The sequence below is a fragment of the Mus caroli genome, chromosome 10 (genome assembly GCF_900094665.2).
Source record: "Mus caroli chromosome 10, CAROLI_EIJ_v1.1, whole genome shotgun sequence".
Classification (NCBI taxonomy): Eukaryota; Metazoa; Chordata; class Mammalia; order Rodentia; family Muridae; genus Mus; species Mus caroli.
The window spans coordinates 4,264,526-4,285,861 of record NC_034579.1 but is presented as its reverse complement, the minus strand read 5'-3'; the positions used below and the strand labels follow the sequence as shown (position 1 = coordinate 4,285,861).

General features: G+C 41.6%; 1 protein-coding gene across 2 annotated transcripts in view; it reads right to left on the bottom strand.

The window, feature by feature from the left end:
- Nucleotides 1-2,945: 2,945 nt before the first annotated feature.
- The window catches only part of Lats1 (large tumor suppressor kinase 1), a 32,685-nt gene continuing 14,294 nt past the window's right edge, over nucleotides 2,946-21,336 (bottom strand). The window contains exons 1-7 of one of the 2 annotated variants that reach the window (XM_029482902.1): nucleotides 19,004-19,044; nucleotides 17,739-17,886; nucleotides 12,248-13,761; nucleotides 9,334-9,916; nucleotides 4,809-4,991; nucleotides 4,500-4,606; nucleotides 2,946-3,773 (exon numbers count right to left, since the gene is read on the bottom strand). In XM_029482902.1, coding sequence (XP_029338762.1) covers nucleotides 3,264-3,773; nucleotides 4,500-4,606; nucleotides 4,809-4,991; nucleotides 9,334-9,916; nucleotides 12,248-13,761; nucleotides 17,739-17,883 — 3,042 coding nt within the window. In that variant the 5' untranslated portion in view covers nucleotides 17,884-17,886; nucleotides 19,004-19,044 and the 3' untranslated portion in view covers nucleotides 2,946-3,263. Of the gene's footprint in view, nucleotides 3,774-4,499; nucleotides 4,607-4,808; nucleotides 4,992-9,333; nucleotides 9,917-12,247; nucleotides 13,762-17,738; nucleotides 17,887-19,003; nucleotides 19,045-21,336 lie in introns of those variants that run through there. The other variant, XM_021175019.2, reaches the window with a different exon arrangement.

The following is a 21,336-nucleotide window of genomic DNA, read 5'->3' as shown; positions in this document are numbered from 1 at the left end:
GCAAAGCTGTATTTTTTCCTAGCAAAGCCTGTTTTATAAAATGGTAGTGTTGCCATTGATTCCATTGTAATACAAAACCCTTATATACATAAGACAGTATAAAAGTAAACTGGGTAGTGCCCTCCACAAAGGAATATACTAAGGCACTTTACAAATAGACCAATATGTTGACCCAAATTACAGTTTTAGATTCAAAAACAGACTGTTTTACTTTAAATATCAAAGGAATTTTTTTTTAATTAAAAGAAAATTTCTAAAGTACCTTGGGTAACAGCAGCAGCATCTCTAAAAACTCCTCCCACTGGGTTTCTAATTTCTAAGATATTATTAAATCAGAATAAAGCATTTCCACTCACAGTTTTGCATGTCTCAACAGCAGAAGGTAAATAACTTTTTATAAAAGTCAATCTCAAAGTGACTTCTGAGTCATACATTCTATAGTTTCTATTACAGATAGGAAGGTAGGACAGATGCAGCAACAGGGCCTGCCTCAGGACATCACTGCACAATATATACCAGTATGTACAAGCACATGATTATAGAGCACATTTTATAAATACCACTGATACACACTGAAGGGGCGCGCACAGGAGACGGCGGGTTCTAGGGGCGAGCTGGAGAGCAGCGTCTTTGCCCTGTTTTAATTAAGTGTCTATGTTTTCTATGCTGTGCTCATTGTTTGCTCAGAAAGCAGCAACTCCTATGCTGGGAGAACTGGATGTAGTCAGGGGTAAAATAACCAACATGAGCATCCAAAATGTTAAAATTGTGAACAAAATACTAAAATTGCAGCTACAGATACCGCAGCCTTGAATACTGCCTCAGACAAACGCTAGAAGCTTATATATACTGTCCGAGGGAAGCAAAGAGGACATAGAATTAGTATGAGGCAACATGGTCGTGGGGAGGGGCAGCACCTCAGCAGTCCTGCGTTGTGAACATGATCCAGGTGTAAAACCACTAAATGAAAACGTCAGTCTGAGTGAAGAGCCCGAATGTCAGAGGGCTGTCTTACAAACGTGGGAAGCAGGTCACGCCTCCCTCAAGGCATGCCTTGCATAGGGTTGTCTAGACTCTTCAGATGCTCCATGCTCTGAAGACTGTTTGGTGATACAGCACATTCTCTTACAGCTCTCATTAGGAATCCTCAGAAACAAGACATTTCAGTGCCGTCAGAACAGTGTTTAAGACGTGTCTGTGTTGTGCTGGCTTTCATGGGGTCATTCCAATAGCAGATCATTACTTTACAAATGTGCTCATCTGAGCGCTGTGCAATAAATTAAAAGGATATCAAAGTTCTTACTTTGATAAAGCAATTGACTCACAGGCTGTAGGTCTTTAACCTGCTGTCTGGGAAGTTTTATCCCACCCAGGCTTGAGAGTGCATGCAACACTTTCTAATGTATGTGTTGATACACACTTTTTTTCAGTAGGGCCTGAGTTCACATAGTCTTTAATCTCAAAATAATCTATGGTCTGAAGGCTCACTTGTACACGTGACAGGTTCCAAGCTCAACATGAAAGTGTAAGCTAATAATGTTTTTCTCTCTCCCCAATTCAAACAAATAGCTTTGCTTTTACTTTTACTATACATACGGTTTTAAACAAATTATCTATTATAAGAAAGCTAGATAGGTGAACATCATCCCTATCTACAAACATTACGTCTGACAAAGCAATCCATGTCAATAAACCTTGAAAAACCAAAATAATATACATACAAACTTTACTAAGGTCAGAGTACAGCCCCATTCTTCCTCCTAAAAGATGTTCCTAAGATGTTTGTTAGGGATCCACAATTCTTCCTTAGAACCTAAACATTATATAAATAGGACATTAATCTTAAATAACTTAGGAAGTTTTCACTTTCTAAACTACTATGTATCTAATTAGGGATGGTCATCCCAATGAAGAGTTAATTAATAATTATTTTTAACCAATTAATCTAATCTTAGGTATAATAGTGCCAAATAGTTACATTTCCTTTGCCAACAGTTTGCATTGTAGCACTGTTCTGAAAAAGGAAATCTATAGCATCAATGACACAATCAAGATTGGTCACTGTACAACAAAGGTACCTTTATGTGGCAGGGGCTAGGGATTGAACCCAAGGCTTTGTGTATGTCAGGCAAGTGCTCTACCACTGAGCCATATCCCTAGCCCCTAGAAAATATACTTTCTTAGTGAGTACATACACGTAAATTTTTAAAAAAATTTACAAACTGAAAATAATTTCTTTACTTAGGAGATGGAAATTTTTCTTCTAATTTTAAGATACAAATATTACAGATCTTAGTTTCAGTTTGAAAATTCAATTTATGGCAACTTTGTTCCCTTTTAAAACTGGAAACAGCTGGGTGTGGTGGCACACACTTTTAATTCCAGCACTCGGGGGAGGCAGAGTCTGGTGAACCTGTGAGTCTGAGGCCAGCCTGGTCACAGAGAGAGTTCCAGGACAGCCAGGGCTACACAGAGAAACCCTGTCTCAACCCCCCGCTCCCCCCAAAAAACAAACCAAAACAAAAAAAAATCAAAACAAAACAATACCCCCCTGAAAATAACCCAAAACCAAACCAAAACAAAAATCCCAATAAAACAAAAACTGGAAGCAGCATTAATAGCAATCTGGAAACAAAACTAGCAGTGCTCTGGCTTCTTTAAAGCCGGTATTTGAAAGAAAAATGCTAGGTTAAAGACTTGTGGGGAGGGAAGGGGTAAGCTGCATTATTTCTAGTGAACATATTGTTTTTGCTCTGTATTTGTGATTCCAGGATATGACTTCAAGATTAAAATTACTCTAGGAACACCTTACCTTCTAAAACAGCGGCTTGATTTCTTTAGGGTATTGGGAACTAAACTCAAAGTTACAAGGGAAATATGGATAGATTTCATATTTGGTTAAAGCAAGATAAAACTGTCTTTCAAAAATCTTCAAAAATTCTTGAATTTTAAAATTATTTATCATATATACAAAAGATACCGGGCTTCTCTTTTTAAACAGAGCACTATTTTTTAAGTACTTTAAGTACCAAGAATTGACTATAATACTCAGTTCATAATTTACTTTCCTTATAACAATTTTTTCTAAATTACTGAATTAAAAGGGTGGAATAAATTAACATTTAAAACAATTTCCCATAACTTAGGAAAATAAAACATTGTACACAGAGCACACAAACTCTGTCACATTCGCACACTCTTCTCAAAACTTCAACCCCTGCACTGCAGGCCTCTTGCAAGCTCTGGCAGTGATCTCCTAGTTATTAAACATACACTAGATCTCGGTTGTTTCCATCCGAGCTGCTGTGTTGATCGTCTTCATCAGACTGTTGCTCTGAGCCCTGTGAATGAATGTATTCATACTCAATAGGCTTTGGATAATTATATGGGTAGCCATTGTCATCAAAAAACCTCCGAAAGGTGAACTCATAGAAAGCGTGCTCGGGGTGCTTCCCGTTTTTATACCATCCGTTCAGAGTGTCACTGATATTTTCCTCCTCACTACCATCGCTCCACAACTTATCAGGATCAACAGGGTCGAAATTGGATGTATCTGTTGGATGTGTGATTTTAGGGATGTATGAAGCAGACTGCTGTCTCAGATCACTAGAGAAATCGATGGTCTTAAAAAATGGATGAGCCTTTATCTCATCAGCACCGTTCTTGCCGAGGCGGTCTTCTGGTCCTCGGCAAAGTTTGATAATGAGGTCAGAGGCTTCAGGACTCAGTTTAGCTTGAGGAGGGATGTGAAGAGAAGTTTGCCAGTTGATAACCTTTAGAGAAGAGTTTTAAAAATTAGGAAGAGATAAAACACAACAATTTCCCAAGTTTTGTACCAATTGTCTTCCTGGACTACTTGGTTTTCTAAATAATCTGCCAGGTACTTTACCTTCAATAATAATCACTGCTGAAAACATACACTCTTCTATCCTCTCCTCGTGAGAAGATCCACAGTAAGGTTGTTGGTTTTGTTTTGATATTTGTTGTTTTGTGTTTTGAGACAGGGTTTCTCTGTGTAGCCCTGGCTGTCTGGGATTAGCTCTGTAGACCTGGCTGTCCGCTAACTCAGAGATTCGCTTGCCTCTGCCTCCTGAGTGCCTATGCCACTGCTGCCCAGCCATCTGTTTGATGTTTTAAAAAACATTTATTTATTTTATGTCTATGAGTGCACTGTACCTGGAGAGATGGTTGTGAGTCATCATGTGGTTGCTGGGACTTGAACTCATGTTTAAAATCTCAGTGCGTATATGTAAACATTTAAAAATCTGGAGGCAGAGGCAGAGTTCTACAAGTTTGAAGCCAACTGGTCTATATGGTAAATTCCAGGTCACTCAGAGCAACACACTTGAGAGCCTGTCTCTGAACAAAACAATATCTGAAAGAATGTGAATGAAATACTTCTGTCTCAGGTGCTTCAGGAAGATACATGAGTATGCAAGCACACTTAAAGATTTACCGTAGAAGGGCTGATGACCTTTCACGCAGGTCCTACACCTTACCTTCATTTGTGTTTCCAATGGGGTTTGTGCCAAGAAAGGAGGTTGTCCCACCAACATTTCAAAAAGAATAACACCAACACTCCACCAGTCACACAGCTGTGTATATCCTAAAGGTACCAAAATTATACAGTTATTCACAAGAATACATTTAAAATGCTCAGAATACAGATAATTAGCATTATGTTAACAATTTATAATGTAAAATAAGCACTTTTATCTTAAAACTGAAAGAAATAGGGTATATTCTAAAGTAAGGTTGGTTGCTTTAAAATACCACGGAAATACTGGTGAAAAAAATAAGTGCTTTACCTGTTCGCAGTAGCACTTCAGGTGCAATATAATTGGGAGTCCCAACCAGAGAATGGGCTAGACATCGCTGGTGCTGGCGAGCAGCTCTCCGCTCCAGTGGCTTCAGTCTGTCCCCACACCGACAATTGGAAGGATCTCCCCATTCGTTACTGAAATCCATGCTATCTTGCCGTGGGTGATCCCCTGTGCAAGAAAAAGGAGAAACTGAAGCGAAAGCTAAAGGACCAAAGTCACCTCAAGCCTGATAAGCTCTGGTCATGATGCAGGGTCAGTAATATTTCCCTGGGATGGATAAGTGCATGAAGGACATCAAATCACTGGCAGTGGTAATATTACTAATGGGAGACTGCTGAGGTATCAACAGGAAAAGTTCTGAACTAAGAGAAACTGAGGACTCACTAATGTATTCAATGTTAAATGATAACAATGTAAGTCATGAGTAGTGGCTAAAAGTATCTCATTCAGACTAACTTTACTACTTTTCCCCCAGGGGAATTTTAAAACACATTTCCTCAATTTTACTCATTCAGCAAGTGACAATAAACAGACAGATTCTTCCCTCAGCTCACATTCTGGCAGGGAGAAGCACAACAATCCAACATACAAGTAAGAGACAGTTGAGGATGAGGGTGGGGGTGGGTCTCAGCTTGCTCGGTGCTTGCCTTGCCAGGCTTCCATGCCCAGAACTGCAATGATGGGGCGTGGTGGAATGCACCTGTAATCCTAGCACAGTTTTGCTGGCTCCTATTCATTTCTTTTTCTTTTTGAAGATGCCTTCATTATGTGTATACATACGGGTATATGCACATGAGTGTTTACGGTGCCCTGAGAAGTAGCAGGGTCAGGTCTGCTTGGAACTGGAGATACAGGCAGGTGTGCTCTAACTACATGGGTGCTGGGAACTAAACTCAGGTCCCCAGCAAGAGGAGTGTGCACTCTCAGCTGCTGAGCCATGTCTTGAGCTCTAACTTTTTATTTTATTTTATTTTATTTTTGAGACTGTGTCTCATTATAACCCAGACTGGCCTCAACCTTGCTATGTAGCCTGACTTTAATCCCAGCACTTGGGAGGCATCTGTGACTTCAAGGCCAGCCTCATCTACATATTGAGTTCCAGGAAATCAGAGCTTTAGAGAGAGAGAACTTGTCTCAAAAACAAGAGGACAACTGGGCGCACGCCTTTACTCCCAGCACTTGGGAGGCAGAGGTAGGCGGATTTCTGAGTTCGAGGCCAGCCTGGTCTACAGAGTAAGTTCCAGGACAGCCAGAGCTATACAGAGAAACCCTGTCTTGAAACAAACAAACAAACAAACAAACAACCCAAGAGGACCAGCAAGACAGCCAGTCCCTCAGGACCGAGTTTAATCCTCAGGTGAAGAAGCAACTGTGGCAACTGTCCTCTGATGTCCACACGCGCACACACACACACACACACACACACAAAATAAAGGTCGGTGGGTTTGGGGTTGTTTTTGTTTTTGCTTTGTTTTGTTGTGGTGGTGATGGTTGTTGCTTAAATGGGAAATTAAAAAAAAAATTAAAAGAAAAGTCTCAGTCAGTAAAGTGACAGCTGCAGACACCTAAGGATTCCTAACACCTGTGTAAAAACTAGTGCCATAAGCCCACCCCAGGGAAGGCAGAGACAGGGTGGACCCCTGGAACTCCCTGACCAGCTAGCCCTATCAAAATTCATTAGTTCCAGGTACAGTACCTTGTCTCAAAAATAGGGTGGGAAGAAAAAAAAAAAAGGTCTGTCAACATGTCTCAGCTGGTCAAGGGGCTTGTCACCAAACCTGATGACCTGAACTGGATCTCTGGAACCTCCATGGTTGATGGGAAGAACCAACTACCACAAGTTGTCTTCTGATCTCCAAACATTATGGCATACACACACTGTGCCCACAGACACATAAATATATAAACATAACTGTAAGAATTAAGATAACCATCAAGGAAGGCACTTGACATAGACCTCTGCCTCCACACATGCCCGTGGAAACACATGAACTGTATATACACAAGCCCGTGTGTTTAGCATGGACGATGCCCTGGGTTCCAGCCCCCAGTACTACACATGAACACCCTGCCGTCACAGCTATACAGAAAGCAGAGGCAGGAAGATTACTTGAACCCAGGTGTTCAAGACCAGCCTGGAGAACACAGAAAAACCACAGAGTATCCTTCACAAATGTGACTTGACAGTCACATTAGACTGGATGGCAATGGAGATGGAGGAGAAAGTAACATTTGATAGGATGTAAAAAAAAGGCAAGAACTCAGTCCCATGAAAATGAGGACAAGGCTTCCCACAGAGAAACAGCAACAGAAGGCAGGTCAGTACATTCAATATGGGAGAGATGCAAGGGCAACACACATTTACACAGAAAAGAGACAGGAGAGTCTGAAGCAAGAGAACTGTAAGATCTGATACATGACCGAGGAAAAAAGACCCCACAGTGTGGAGGCTGCAGCAGGAGAACACTGCTGCTGTGCCGTGGAAAGCAGACCTCAGGGAGAACAGCAGGCCAATTAGGTACTACAGGGAGCTTGGCTGAGGACAGAAAGGCTGGAGAGAGCCTCAGGCACCTGGGCAGTACCAGTGCTCCACTGTTCTAGAACAGGAGGATGGAGTTGAGCAGATAGCTGTGGTAGTTCTTTAAGTTTTAACAGCTGCGTAAGATCCACGTGGAAACAGGAAAAGACCATTTCTAGAGACACAAAAATCATTAATATTTAAAACTACTTGTAGCATCTGAAATTAACCTAGTCGTAATAATTTCCTGGGAAATTTCATTAAAATATAATTCTCATTTTCCAGAGAACATTCTTAAATCTAAAGTCTAGAACAGAGCCTAGGATTTCTACATTTGAGAAGAATCAGAGGCAATGAAGTTAAATGTTGAAGATAGTTAATGATTCCATTCAATGTGCTGGCTATGGAAGAACGTGCCTATAATCCCTGACCTTGGAACACTGAGGCAGGATAACTAAGTTTAATAGTGAGTTCAAGACTAGCCCGTGCTGCATAGTGAAACCCTTTCTCTCAATGAAATACATGAAAAAGAAAGAGGTTAATCTGCCTGGGTTCACAGAAGCACAGAAGGCTAACAACACGTACCTTAGAGGATGCTATCAGCACTAAATTAGAATTATGGAAAGCACCTAGGATACAGTAAGTATTCAACAAGCGTTACATCAACTTACACTTCCATTAGTGTTTGAAGAGCTCTTGGCGAGGCAGTGTGGTGGAGATAACATAGGCCCTGTAATCAGACAAACCTGGGTTCAAAGCCTTAGCCCTTACACTTAACTTCTGTCTGACCTTGGACGAATTACTTCACCTAAGTCTCTGTGTGTGTGTGTGTGTGTGTGTGTGTGTGTGTGTGTGTGTTTTGAGACAGGGTTTCTCTGTGTAGCCCTGGCTGTCCTGGAATTCACTCTGTAGACCAGGAGTTACTTCACCTAAGTCTTTGTGTGTGTGTGTGTGTGTGTGTGTGTGTTTTGAGACAGGGTTTCTCTGTGTAGCCCTGGCTGTCCTGGAATTCACTCTGTAGACCAGGCTGGCTTCGAACTCAGAAACCCGCCTGCCTCTGCCTCCGGAGTGCTGGGATTAAAGGCGTGCGCCACCACGCCCGGCTTCACCTAAGTCTAATGTCCTCATTCTACTTCAGTGTCATATGACTAAATAGAATCTTGTGTATGTGTTGGGTTAAACAGCTTATGTGACAGTTAAACAGGCTGTATGCTCTAAATAGCAGTGAAAACAAATATATACACTGTCACAGAGAAACCTCAAAAACTAAACAAGTAAACAACAACAACAAAAAGAAACACAAAAATACATACAGAATGATCATAAATAGTTTCAAGAATAGAAAAAAATGAAGTAATAAACTGTTGACAAATGCAACATGTAATGCTATAAAATATGCACAGACCTAGTCACACAGAATGGCCATTACACTGAATGAACCTGAGGCTGCAGGGACCCGAGTTAGGGCTTAGACCAAGCATAAGTTCAACAATAGTCTGGGCAACCTATTAAGATATTGCTTCAAAATAAAACCTACAAAAGGTGAGGCTGCAGCTCAGGGGTAGAGGACTTCTCTAGCAGGCAGGGCCTGGGAAACAACAGCAGCAACAAATCAAGGGAAGTAAAGAATGGATTACAAAGTTCTAAATAAAGGACGTCTCTGGAGGAGAGAAGGGAAAAGAGTTATTAAGGGTGTTTACCATCTACTAGTTAGTTTGGTGGACAGAGAGACTTCATTTAAAATTACTTTTAAAACACACATTTCAAAAGTGACAAAATTTTGTAGTAGTTACTTAAAAACTTTTAATAATATTTAGAAATAAACTTTATGAACTCTTTAACTTTATAAATGTACACGCCTAAGGGATTCATCTAAATTTACTGAGAGAGTAAGAACCGGCCTATGTCTACTGGTCTCATCCAGTGTTGAAGCCACTGTAAATTGTACTGCATAAACGAACTATATTAAATGGAATTTACAAACTCACTTACCACTCTGGTAGTACTTGGAGTCATGTGTCCATCTGAAGCCAGTGCACAAGCCAAAGTCAGTCAATTTAATATGGCCATCACGGTCAATCAAAATGTTATCAGGCTTAATATCTCTATGAATAAAACCCATTTTATGAACACTTTCAACTGCACAGGTAAGTTCTGCTATGTAGAATCGTGCCAGATTTTCAGGAAAGATGCCCATTCTAATTAATAGGCTCATCATATCCCCCCCAGGAATGTAGTCCATCACAAAGTACAAGTTGTCCTTGTCCTGGAAAGAGTAGTACAGGCGGACCACCCACTCATTGTCGGCTTCTGCTAGGATATCCCTCTCAGCTTTCACATGAGCCACCTGATTTCGGAGCAGGACGTCTTTCTTTCGCAGAGTTTTTGTTGCATACAAAGCTTTAGTATCGACTTTTCTTGCTAGACAGACTTCACCAAACGCTCCTATTCCTAATGTCTTTATCTTTACAAACATAGACTTGTCCATTTTAGCCCTTTTAAGGCGAATATAGTTAGACTCTTTCTGGCAAAGCATCTTTCTCATTTGATCCTGGGCATCTTGAGATAATCCAACCTAGGTAAATAAACTAGAGGTTAAATGAGGAATTGTACTAAGTAGTAAGACATAGCTTAAGAAACAATTCAGGCATATTTTTGAAAGTTAAATGCACAATAATTTTTAATAAAGCATGTTAGAACTCTAGAATGTATTTCAGAGAAAAATTAATGATCAAAGTCAAGCTTAAGAGACATTAAACAATACACAAAGTGAGTATATATGCAAACTCAGCTGTAGGGAGCAAGAAGCGGATATCCAGAGTCAGGCTTCCATTCCTCTCTAAAGCACTCAAGGATAGCTTCCAACGCACAATAAAACAAGTGTCTGTGAACACGCATTCTCAGCTCTCTCCATGCATATCCCCAGACTACAGGGTTAGACGCCTTCACTAAATCCTTTTTGTTTAATGGCTAGGCTTCAAAAGTTTCCCCTTGACTTTATCTTTCACAGAAAGAAATTCTTTCACTCTAGGTTCAATCATTCTTTAAAACAGAGAGAGAGACAAGGAGAGAGGGAGAGGGAGAGGAGAAGCAAGGAAGGAAGGAAGGGAGGGAGGGAGGGAGGGCGGGCGGGCTCAGCTGGTAAAGGCACTGAGGCCAAGCCTGTTCCCAGTGGATCCCTAGGACCCACATGGTGGACAGAATTAACTCCTTCATGTTCTCCGAGGCTAAAAAATATATATAAAAGTCATGGTAATCTTCTGAGACTCCTAGTCCACCTCAAACAAAATACAAAAGGGACAACGTGCTTACCTTTTAGATGTTCTGAAATTGTTTTTAAAGTTACTGTGAACAAGGGCGTTATGAAAACAGGTGAACACAAAGGTCAATTGTCAGCAGTGCCAGAACCCCTGGACTTAGAAGGCCTGGAGGGGGTTCTTTAGCTAATGGAGAATTTACTAAAGGAGAAAAGGACAAGACTTGGGAAAGTAGAGTCTAATTTTAGAAATGCAAGACTGTTCTCAACACAGCAACCCCATGCTTCTGTTAGGATGTGCATTTGCATGCAAAGTCTTTTCAGAGTGGTAGCATGCCAAACTTAGTACAGAACTCTTTCTCTTAAAATCTTACTTGCCTACACAGTAATGGAGGCTACAGAAGTCAGCAAAGCTTCCAACATCATGAAAGTTTAAGTCAGCTATTAGTGAAAGTGAAGGGGAAAAAGGAGAAATAAACTAAGAAAATAGACAGACTTAAGTAAGAAATTCTAACAACAATATGAATAAGAGAGGTCGGGGTATTTAACACAATGATTTCTATTAGAAAATCATGTACTGAACTATGACGTGAGCTTTGATAAGAAGCCTATTCTTCATACATTTCGAGCGGCAGATGTCAAAGGAGGGAGGGGTCAAAGCTTTGCATTCTGAGCATAGGACACAACCATGATGGTGACAGCGCCACCACCTACCTACCAAGGACAGCTACCCAGGAGCAAGCAAAGCCCCTGAAGGGTGGGTGAGCTCTGTACTCTGCTCTCCTCCCGAGCACATTTTCCTGAGATACAATTAGCAGAGAAAAGTAACAGTAAAGCCATGATTGACACATCTTTTTATTTCTGCTGTTACTTTTTTTCTTTGTGTGTTCGAGTGGTGTGTGTGGGTATGCATGCTTTGATTAAAGTGAGAACCACCATGCCTGGTGATTTTAACCCTTTCTAATAATGTGTATGTAAAGAATAAACACAAATTCTCAACCAAAGAACAATGTTTTTTATAAGTATCAAAAGGTAACTCAGATATTTCTAGCTGATTTTTGTATGTTGTAAAATAATGTGTCAAACCTAGAAACTGTTGGACACTGGTGGCACATGCCTTTAATCCCAGCATTTGGGAGGCAGAGGCAGGAAGATCTATGTGAATTCAAGGCCAGTCTGATCTACAGAGTTCCAGGACAGCCAGGGGTACACAGTACTCTGTCTTGTGGGGGGGTATAAATTAACCGTTGTTTCAACTTCCATATTTCACATACTTTATATAAAGTATATAATTTAAAGTCACATAAGAACTTTATTACTGGCGCACGTCTTTAATCCCAGCACTTGGGAGGCAGAGGCAGAGGCAGGCGGATTTCTGAGTTCGAGGCCAGCCTGGTCTACAAAGTGAGTTCCAGGACAGCCAGGGCTATACAGAGAAACCTGTCTCGAAAAACCAAAAAAAAAAAAAAAAAAAAAAGAACTTTATTACAGGAAATGCTGAATAACTGAAAATGCTATGATCAAAAATTCTCACAAAGTTTACTCAAATTATTGACAACATACTACATTTTCCTACAAGAATACTGCAGCCTACTATTTTAAAATACCAAGGAAAGAGATGATCAAGCATGAGAAAGTTTAAGGTTTTACCCGCATCATTTCATTTTCTAGCTGCTTCTTCCGATGCAGCCGCTGCTGATGAGACTTGAGGACATTCTCCACGTGCTGCTCCATGAAGAATTTAAAGGCCTGTGGGGAGTAACTCTGAATCCGAGACTCTCTCCGTTCTTCATCTTTCTTGTTTTTCCGAACAGTGATCGGGGAAGTTGTAATCTGCTTCTTTTCTTTATCCGCAGAGTCAACACTGTCCACACTCTTTTCACTATCATCTTCCTTGGGTAAGCTAGGCTGTTCATCTTTGCAGGGCTTACTCACTGACTCATATGGAAGAGCAGATGGGTTTTGGTGTAGCAGATGTTTTGGATAAGGCGGTGGTGGACCTTGATAGCTTGGAGCTTCAGCAACAGGTGGGATGACAGGCACATTTGAAGCTGTACCCTCAGAAAAAGGGTTAGGCTGAACAGTCTGAACCGGCTGTGGCATCCAAGAAGGATGGGTCGGGGCTAAAGCAGTCTGCAGCTCTGGTTTCAGGACGCGCATGCTTTTCACGGGCTGTTGAATAGGAGCTGGTGTGATCGCAGTGACTGTAGTGGCAGAAGGCTGAGAATTAGCAGAGTGACTTGCTCTACTTCCTAATGGGTTATTAAAAGAATTTGACCTCACTGGTATGTTAGGTTGCCATGTAGGAATTTCATGCCCACCGCTTGGGGATGACTGCACAGGAGCAGAAGATGACTGGGGCCAAGTTGTTTGCAGTCCAGGGACATTAATATTGTAAAGCTCCATGTTATGACTGTTCCTGTTCGGCACCATCATCGACTGAGGAACATTTCCATTGGCGAATGATGGTGGAGCAGCAGAAGCCCCTGTTTGTAAAGCAGAGGGGCTTTGTCCATTAGCTGGGGTCAGAGGATATGGAGGTGGTGGTTGACGATTCACAGAACCAGTGGGGACAACATTTTGGTGCACGATAAAATCAGACTGACCAGCACCATTCTGAACTCCAGGTCGCCCTGGTGTAAAGTTAAATTTGCTAGTACTTTGCATGATGATGGGTTGTCTACCAACTGGAACAGAATTAATGGCCCTCGGACCCTGGTTAGGGGGATTCATGGGAGAAGTGTTAAGAGGTGGTGGAGGGTAGGCCTCCTGCCACGCCCCAGCTGGAACAGGGGAGATTCGCGAGATTGCGTATTCCATGTTCCCAGAGTAGCGCTTTGTCTGAGAGTTTGGTTCCCATGAGGGGGGAGGTGGAGTGGTGCCTCGTGGAGGTGGGGTCTGGCCTCTCGGAGGTGGTGGAGGAGTAACGCTCCTAACTTGAGGTGGTGGTGGGGGGTTCACTCTCTGTCCATTGCTTGGGTGAGCTTGAGCAAACGCTGTAATGCCGGATCCAGACAGAGGTCTTCCTACATCCGCCTGGGAGTTGGGGCTTTCAGAACGATAAACCACGTTTTCTCCAAGAGATGGACCGTGTCTCTGAGGAACTAAAGACTCTTTAGAACCTTTCCAGCTTTGTTTTCGGTTAATTGAATGTTGCACATTTCCTATGATTACAAAAGAGAGAATAGTCATGTTTTTAACCTCTCCTTTTAAAATAATGTATCTCAGAATTAAAAGCTGTAGCAAAGGGTTAAGTCAAGAGATCACTGTTACAACATGATGGCTATAGTTAATAAACAGTGTATTCTTGGGCTGGAGAAATGGCTCAGGGTTAAGAGTGCGTGCTGCTCTTACAGAGGACCTATGTCCAGTTCCCACCACCCACATGACAGCTCAAAATGGTAACTTCACTTCCTGGGGATCCGACCCCCACGTTTGAGCTTCATGAGCACTAGATACGTATTTGTCATATAGCCCAGGCTGGTTTCAAAGTCTGGATCCTCCTGCTATAGACTATCCTGTTCTGGGAAAACACCGATATACCAATCCTGCACAGATCTAAGCGAGCAGATTTTAAGTATTTCCATCAAACCCTCCCCCAACAGGTGAGACAGTTCATATGGTAGTTAGCTTGATTTAGCACTTGTCCTCAAAGGATATGAAATAAAATTTCAGCAAGTGGTTTTATTTAAAACTATGTTTATGATATCGTAATTTTGAGTTATGTGTGCAGACGCACATGTGCCACAGTGCGCATGTATACAGGTCAGAAAGTAGCCTGAGGGAGCTGGTTCTCTCCTTCCGCTATGTAGGTCACAGGGGTCAAACTCAGTTCCTCAGGCTTTGTGGCAAGTGCCTTTACCCAGTGAGCTGTCTTTCCAGGCCTTGCTTTGCTTTTTGTTGGTGGTGAGGAGAGACAGGGAGGAATGCTCTGAGACATCCAGGATGATCTGGAACTTACAATCACACACCAAGTTCGAGGCTGGCCAAGGTACAGAGGCCTAGCTATTATGTTATTGTTATTTTAGGGTTTCTCTGTGTAGCCCCAGCTGTCCTGGAACTCTCTGTAGACCACGCTGCCCTTGAACTCAGAGATCTGTCTGCCTCCCACGTGCTGGGATTAAAGGTGTGCACCTCCACTACTTGGAATTATGTGTATATGTCTGTGCCCTTGAGTGCAGGTGCCCTTCCAGGTCAGACACATCAAATCTAGAACGGGAGTTATAAGCCACCGGACAGGGGAGCTAGGACTGAAACTTAGGTCCTCTTCAAAAGCACATTCCCTTTTGGTTTTTGCTTTTGTTTTTATTTTAATCTTGGTGTGGTTGGTTTGAATGAAAAAAATGAATGAGCCCCATAGGATCATTGGAAGTGGCATTATTTGAAAGGATTAGGACCTGTGGCCTACTCGGAGGAAGTACGTCACTGGGGGTGTGCCTTGAGGTTTCAGAAGATCTAGCCATGCCTTCACTTGTCTTCCTGTTGCCTGCTGATCCAGATGTAGAACTCTTGGCTCCTTCTCCAGCATGTCAGCCTGTGTGCCACATGCTTCCCACCAAGATGATAAGAGACTGAACCTCTGAACCTGTAAGCCAGCCCCAATGCAATGTTGTCCTTTACAAGAGTTAGTGTGATCATGGTGTCTCTTCACAGCCCTAAACCCTAGCTAATACACTTTTTTTTTATTCTCCACATTTCTCACTCTAAAGTACACATTCTCAACCCCTAAGCTTGGAGACCTTGTCTCAAAACAATAACAACAAAATTTTAAGGGAGAAATTTAGTTCTTTTGATGTTGTTTTTTTCAAAACAAAACAAAATAAAACAAAAATGTGGGCCCTAAATTGGGGTTGCTTTTGCTTTCGATTCCTTTTAAAAAGCTAGCTCTTTGGAAGTATTTCCTACCTATGGGGAAACATTTAGACTTTCACACATGATAAGCCTCCTTTCAAATACTAAGGCCTGAACCCAGGGACTGCCATTTTTTTGTTTTGCGTTTTGAGACAGGGTCCTACAAGATGGCTGAGTTAGCTCTGACTTGCAGCAATCCTGCTCCTGCCTCGAGTACTCGGATTACAGACACGAGCCCACGCTCAGCTTCTGTCATTTACCTACAACATTGGCATTTGATCTACCCTCCTATGGTATCATTATGTAACTGCAACATTAGATGGATCAATACCCACTGCCTTCATCTCAGCTTTATACAATTATGAAGCTGACTGTGGTAGTGCATGCCTTTAACCCAAGTGTGTGAGAAGCAGAGGTAGGTGGATCTCAAATTCAAGGCCAAGCTAGTTTACACAGAGTTCCAGGCCAGCCAGAGTGAGACCCTGTGTCTGTCTCCATAATTCACGATTAACTAGAAATTGAAGAAACCCGAGCTCTCCCCCCCCCCCCTCTCTCCCTCCCCCCCCCCCCCCCCCCCCCCCCCTACCCCCAGCCCCCCCCCCCCCCCCCTGACAGTTTGATTTGCACTGTTCTCTTCAATGTCTTCAGTCTGTACTAAGAAAAACATCTCAGAAGAGTTGTGCACACTGTTGTTCCTCAGTCAGTTCCGGCTATAATTATGGTCCTACAAATGGATAGCAATGAATGATTTAAGTGTTATCTACCAAACTGTACCTGCTCCAAAACCACTCACTATGCTGAAGTCCTAATGCTGCGCTCTGTCCCTGACATGAATAACACACATTGTTAGTAAGGTGAAATGATATTGCATGGGGTAGGCTCCATGCAGCATCACCTGTGTTCTACAAGAGGACATCTAAAACCAGGGTAATGGTTTCATGCCTATAATCCCAGCATTTGGGAAGCTAGACACTACTGTCAATTCAAGGCAACCTGTACTATTGTGAATTCTGGTCCAGCTTGAACTACATAGCAAGGTTCTGTCTCAAAATAAACAAACAAGAAAGCAAAATCAAAACAACCTACATACTCCATAGTATACACACACACACACACACGCACAGTATCCAATTCTATCTTTAACTTTTTGTTTTTAAGATATGTTTCCTATATAGCCTAGGCTAGCCTCCAGCTCATGAGTTATAAATGTGACCTACCATATCCAGCTTGATCTTCTTGATTAAGACAAGGAAAAAAAATATTCCCTCTCAAAATAATTCCTCCCTCCTCACTCAGAGAAACATGATTGAAAACAGTTAAACATATACCTATTAGTATGTGCAAGGCCTCAAATTCAATTTTTAACACCAAAAAAACAAACTACAAACCCCACTAAAAAGGGATGAGGAGGTGGTTTAGTTGGCAGTGCTTGTAACAGCACCCATGTAAAAGCAGCGTGAGACGCAGGAACCTATAAACTAAGCACTGCGGAGATGGAAATAAAAGAAAGATCCATGAGGGCTGGAGAGATGGCTCAGTGGTTAAGAGCACCGACTGCTCTTCCAGAGATCCTGAGTTCAATTCCCAGCAACCACATGGTGGCTCACAACCATCTGTATTGGAATCTGATGCCCTCTTCTGGTGTGTCTGAAGACAGCTACAGTGTACTCAAATAAATATAATAAATCTTAAAGAGAGAGAGAGAGAAAGATCGATCGATCCATGGGGATTGCTGCCCAGTCAGTCAAGTGAAATTCCTGAACTCAAAGTTCAGTAAGAGACACTGTCACAAAAATATAGTGTGGAGAGTAATTTAGGAAGACACCTGACAGTCATCTCTGGCCTCCAAACACATGTGCAACTACACATTACTACAAATACATGTACACACACACACACACACACACACACACACACAACAAAGTCATTGAACAAATGCTCACCAGTGCTCAAAGCAATGTGAACATAAAATGAGAGAGAGCAGGCCATGATGGTGTTTGTCTTTAATCCCAGCACCCAAAGGCTCCGATATGTGAATCTCTAAAAGGTTGAGGCCAGCCTAGTCTAAATAGTAAGTTCCAGGTGAGACCCAGTCTCATACATAGGTAGACAGACAGACAGAATGGAGAGCTGTTGAGGCTACTTCTAGAAATTTGGCAAGAATCTGACTTTGGGCCAGGACAAAGAAGTAGACTCAAGACGAAAATAGCTGAGGAAAGTGTCCTTTGTGTCTTGATGGATTTGACAGATGCAGGCGTTTTGAAGAGAAGAGAAAAAGACGATAAATCACCTGGTTTCATGGTGGCATTAATAGGCCTGGCAGCTGCTGCAGACATCTGCTCTCGACGAGGGTCTTGGTAACTCATTTTACTAATGAATTCAACAGCGGCTTCTATGCTTCTGTTATTGGTTTTCTGAAGAGCTTGAATAACCATGTCCTGATAAAAAATATTTACAAAAAGAAACCGTTTAAGTATAATTAGCAAAAGGAAAGAACAAAAGTAGTAAGCACAAGATAAGCACACAAACTCCCAGATATGAAAGACAGTGCCCTAGACCTGGCCGTGTCCTATTTCATTCTCATTTTCTGTGTGTGTGTGTGTGTGTGTGTGTGTGTGTGTGTGTGTGTGTGTGTGTGTGTGTGTGTGATGAATGCCAAGGTTGAGTGTGTGAAGTTCGGAGGACAACTTGCAGGAAGCAGTTCTCTCCAAGGGCCCCAGTCAGGGGCCAAGCTCAGGCCCGCAGGCACCTTATCTATTAAGCCAACTAGCCAGTCCCCAAACCCTATTTTAGTGTCTTCTTTGCAATTACTAAAAATAGCCCCATTAACCTCAAATACTTAAGAAACAAAACAAGCCTTCAAATCTTAGCAGTGTTTCTCTAATTTATGTAGCACACCTGCCACTTCCTTCCCGAGGTATGAGCTTTTTTTGGAGTAAAAACAATAATGTAGTTTTACTATTGTTTTTACTTTCATTCTTGCATAAAAAATGATAATCATTTTTAAAAAGCAGTAAAAATACTGAAGATGGGGAGCAGGTAAATGAGTGGCAGGCAGGCCTGGCAACTCAATGTCTAGAACCCACAAAGACGAAGGGAGAGACTGAATCCACAAGGTTGTTCTCTGACCTTCAAGTGTGTAAGAGCATATACCTGTCCCTTATCATGCACACACCCAAACAAAACATTAAAAAAATACTTTACAACTCTAGAAATGACTTTTTATGTATCATTAAAGCATTTTATTAAGTACCTTTGCTATTATGTCTAACAGTAAAGGAAGTTTTTGTTGTTGTTGTTTTTTGAAACAGGGTTTCTCTGTATAGCCCTGGCTGTCCTGGAACTCACTGTGTAGACCAGGTTGGCCTCAAACTCAGAAATCCGCCTGCCTCTGCCTCCAAAGTGCTGGGATTAAAGGCATGTGCCACCACTACCTGGCAGTAAAGGAATTCTTAACTAGTTTCTTCTCTTAAGAGGTTACATCTGTCAAGCATGGGGTGAAAGCTGGCACTCATGGGGTCCCCTGGCCGAGGACCTGGGTGTGATTCTCCGTACCTACGTCAGAAAGTTCACAATCACCTAGAAGTTCAGTTCCAAGGAAGCCAGGGCCGTTTTCTGGCTCAGATGGCACCTGTATATATACATAATTTAAAATAACAAATAAAATTAAAACAAAATCTTTAGCTGGGCAGTGGTGGCGTACACCTTTATTCACAGTACTTAGGAGGCAGAAGCAGGCAGATCTCTGAGTTCAAGGCGAGCATGGTCTACAGAGTGATTTCCAGAACAGCCAGAGATTCACACAGAAATCCTGTCTCAAAAAAACAAAACAACAAAAAATAAACCAAAAAAAAAAATCAAAAATAAACAAAAAACTAACCAAACAACCAAATCTTAAAATAAATAAATAAATAAATAAATAAAAAAAAATTAAAAAAATCTAAAACAAAATAAAAGCTGTCCCTTGTATTTCCAGTGAGGCAGAGGTAGGTAATTCTGTAGCCTGGTTTACAGGCTACAGTCAGGGGCCAAGGTCTACATAGCAAGGTCTAGGCCAGTCAGGGCTATACAATGAATTCCTGTCTTAAAGAAAGAAAAATGGGCTGGCTGGTTAAGAGCACTGACTGATCTTCCAGAGGTCCTGAGTTCAATTCCCAGCAACCACATGGTGGCTCACAACCATCTGTAATAGGATCTGATGTCCTCTTCTGGTGTGTCTGAAGAGAGCAACAATGGTGTAGTCACATACATAAAATAAATAAATCTTTGAGAGAGAGAGAGAGAGAGAGAGAGAGAGAGAGAGAGAAATAAGGGAGTTTGGAATACTGGCTAGAGATAGCTCAGTGGTTAAGAGCACTGACTTCTCTCCCAGAGAATTGGGGTTGAACTACAAGCATCCACATGGTACCTCCCAGCTGTCTGTACCTCCAGTTCCAGGGGATCCCATGCTCCCTCTGGCCTCCCCAGGCACTGCATTCATATGGTACACAGACAGAGATATAGGCAAAACCCAAATACATAAAATAATAATTTGTTTAAAAAATTAGGTTTATATTTCAAAGAAATATATTTATAGAAACAATACAGAATGACAGAAAGATATTTAGACTAGATATGATGAAGACTTTTAGGTTAGATACTAGCTGAACCAAACAAATACTTATTTATTTTTATTTTATCTGTATTGGTGTTTTGTCTGCATGTGTGTCTGTGTGAGGGTGTTGGATCCCCTGGAACTGGAGTTATAGGCAGTTGTGAGCTGCCATGTGGTTGCTGGGAACTGAACCTGAGTCCTCTGAAAAAGTAGCCAGTACTCTTAACCACTGAGCCATCTGTATTATTATTATTATTATTATTATTATTATTAAATGTATTTGTGTGTGTGTGTGTACCACCGGTGTTCCTGGTGCCTGGTGCCTAAAGAGGACAGAAGAGGATGTCAGCTGTCAGATCCCTTGTATTCTAAGTATGGCAGAGGCAGGGAATTCTGTCTCTATGTCTGAAACCAGCCTGGTCTACATAGCAAGGTCTGGAACTGGAAGGGAACTGGAGTTACAGACCACTGTGAGGGGGTCATGTAAGTGCTGGAAATCACACCCAGATCCTCTGGAAGAGGAACTAACTCCTCTCTAACTGAGCCATCTCTCCAGCCCAGAATTACTATCATATTCAAAGCATTAATTAGAATTTTTGTTAGAGGCACCCAAACTCAATCTGTAACTGAAACAAGGTATATTGTGGTCATGTTTTATGCCAATCAGATTTTGTAAATTTGTAATAAGATATGAAGAAATTACTCTCACTTTAAATGTAAGTTTAATTTAAAACTGGTTAAATCAAGCAAACTGTAACAGTGCTATTATGTTTATCAATACTGTGAGAATCCTATTTTTGTTCCATGCTCTACAATTTCAGCCTATGGTTTTGGTAATGATTACCCTGGCTTTTGTTTATTGGGTCAGGATCTCCAATAGCACACAGTAGCCTTACTTACATAGGCTGTAAAATTTAGGATGACCTTGCTCATCTCACTGCTACCATCCAAGTGCTGTGATTGCAGGGCAGATAATCTCACACAGCCAGTTTCACTACACTAGCTTAAACAGAGCCCTCAAATCAGCACCTTTAATACAAGTGCTGTCACTAGAAAAACAAAAGCACATAATTATGCCTCCATTTTCATGTTTGTAGAAAAGACTTTAGTGATTATGTATTTATGTCCTCCAAAAGGCATCAAAACCATTTAACATTTATGCCTGTGAAGAAATTAATCTAGAAATAGTTACCAAAAACATTCTCAAAAGAAAAGGCAAGAAAAGAAAAGAAAAGAAAAGAAAAGAAAAGAACAGAAGAGGAGAGGAGAGGAGAGGAGAGGAGAGGAGAGGAGA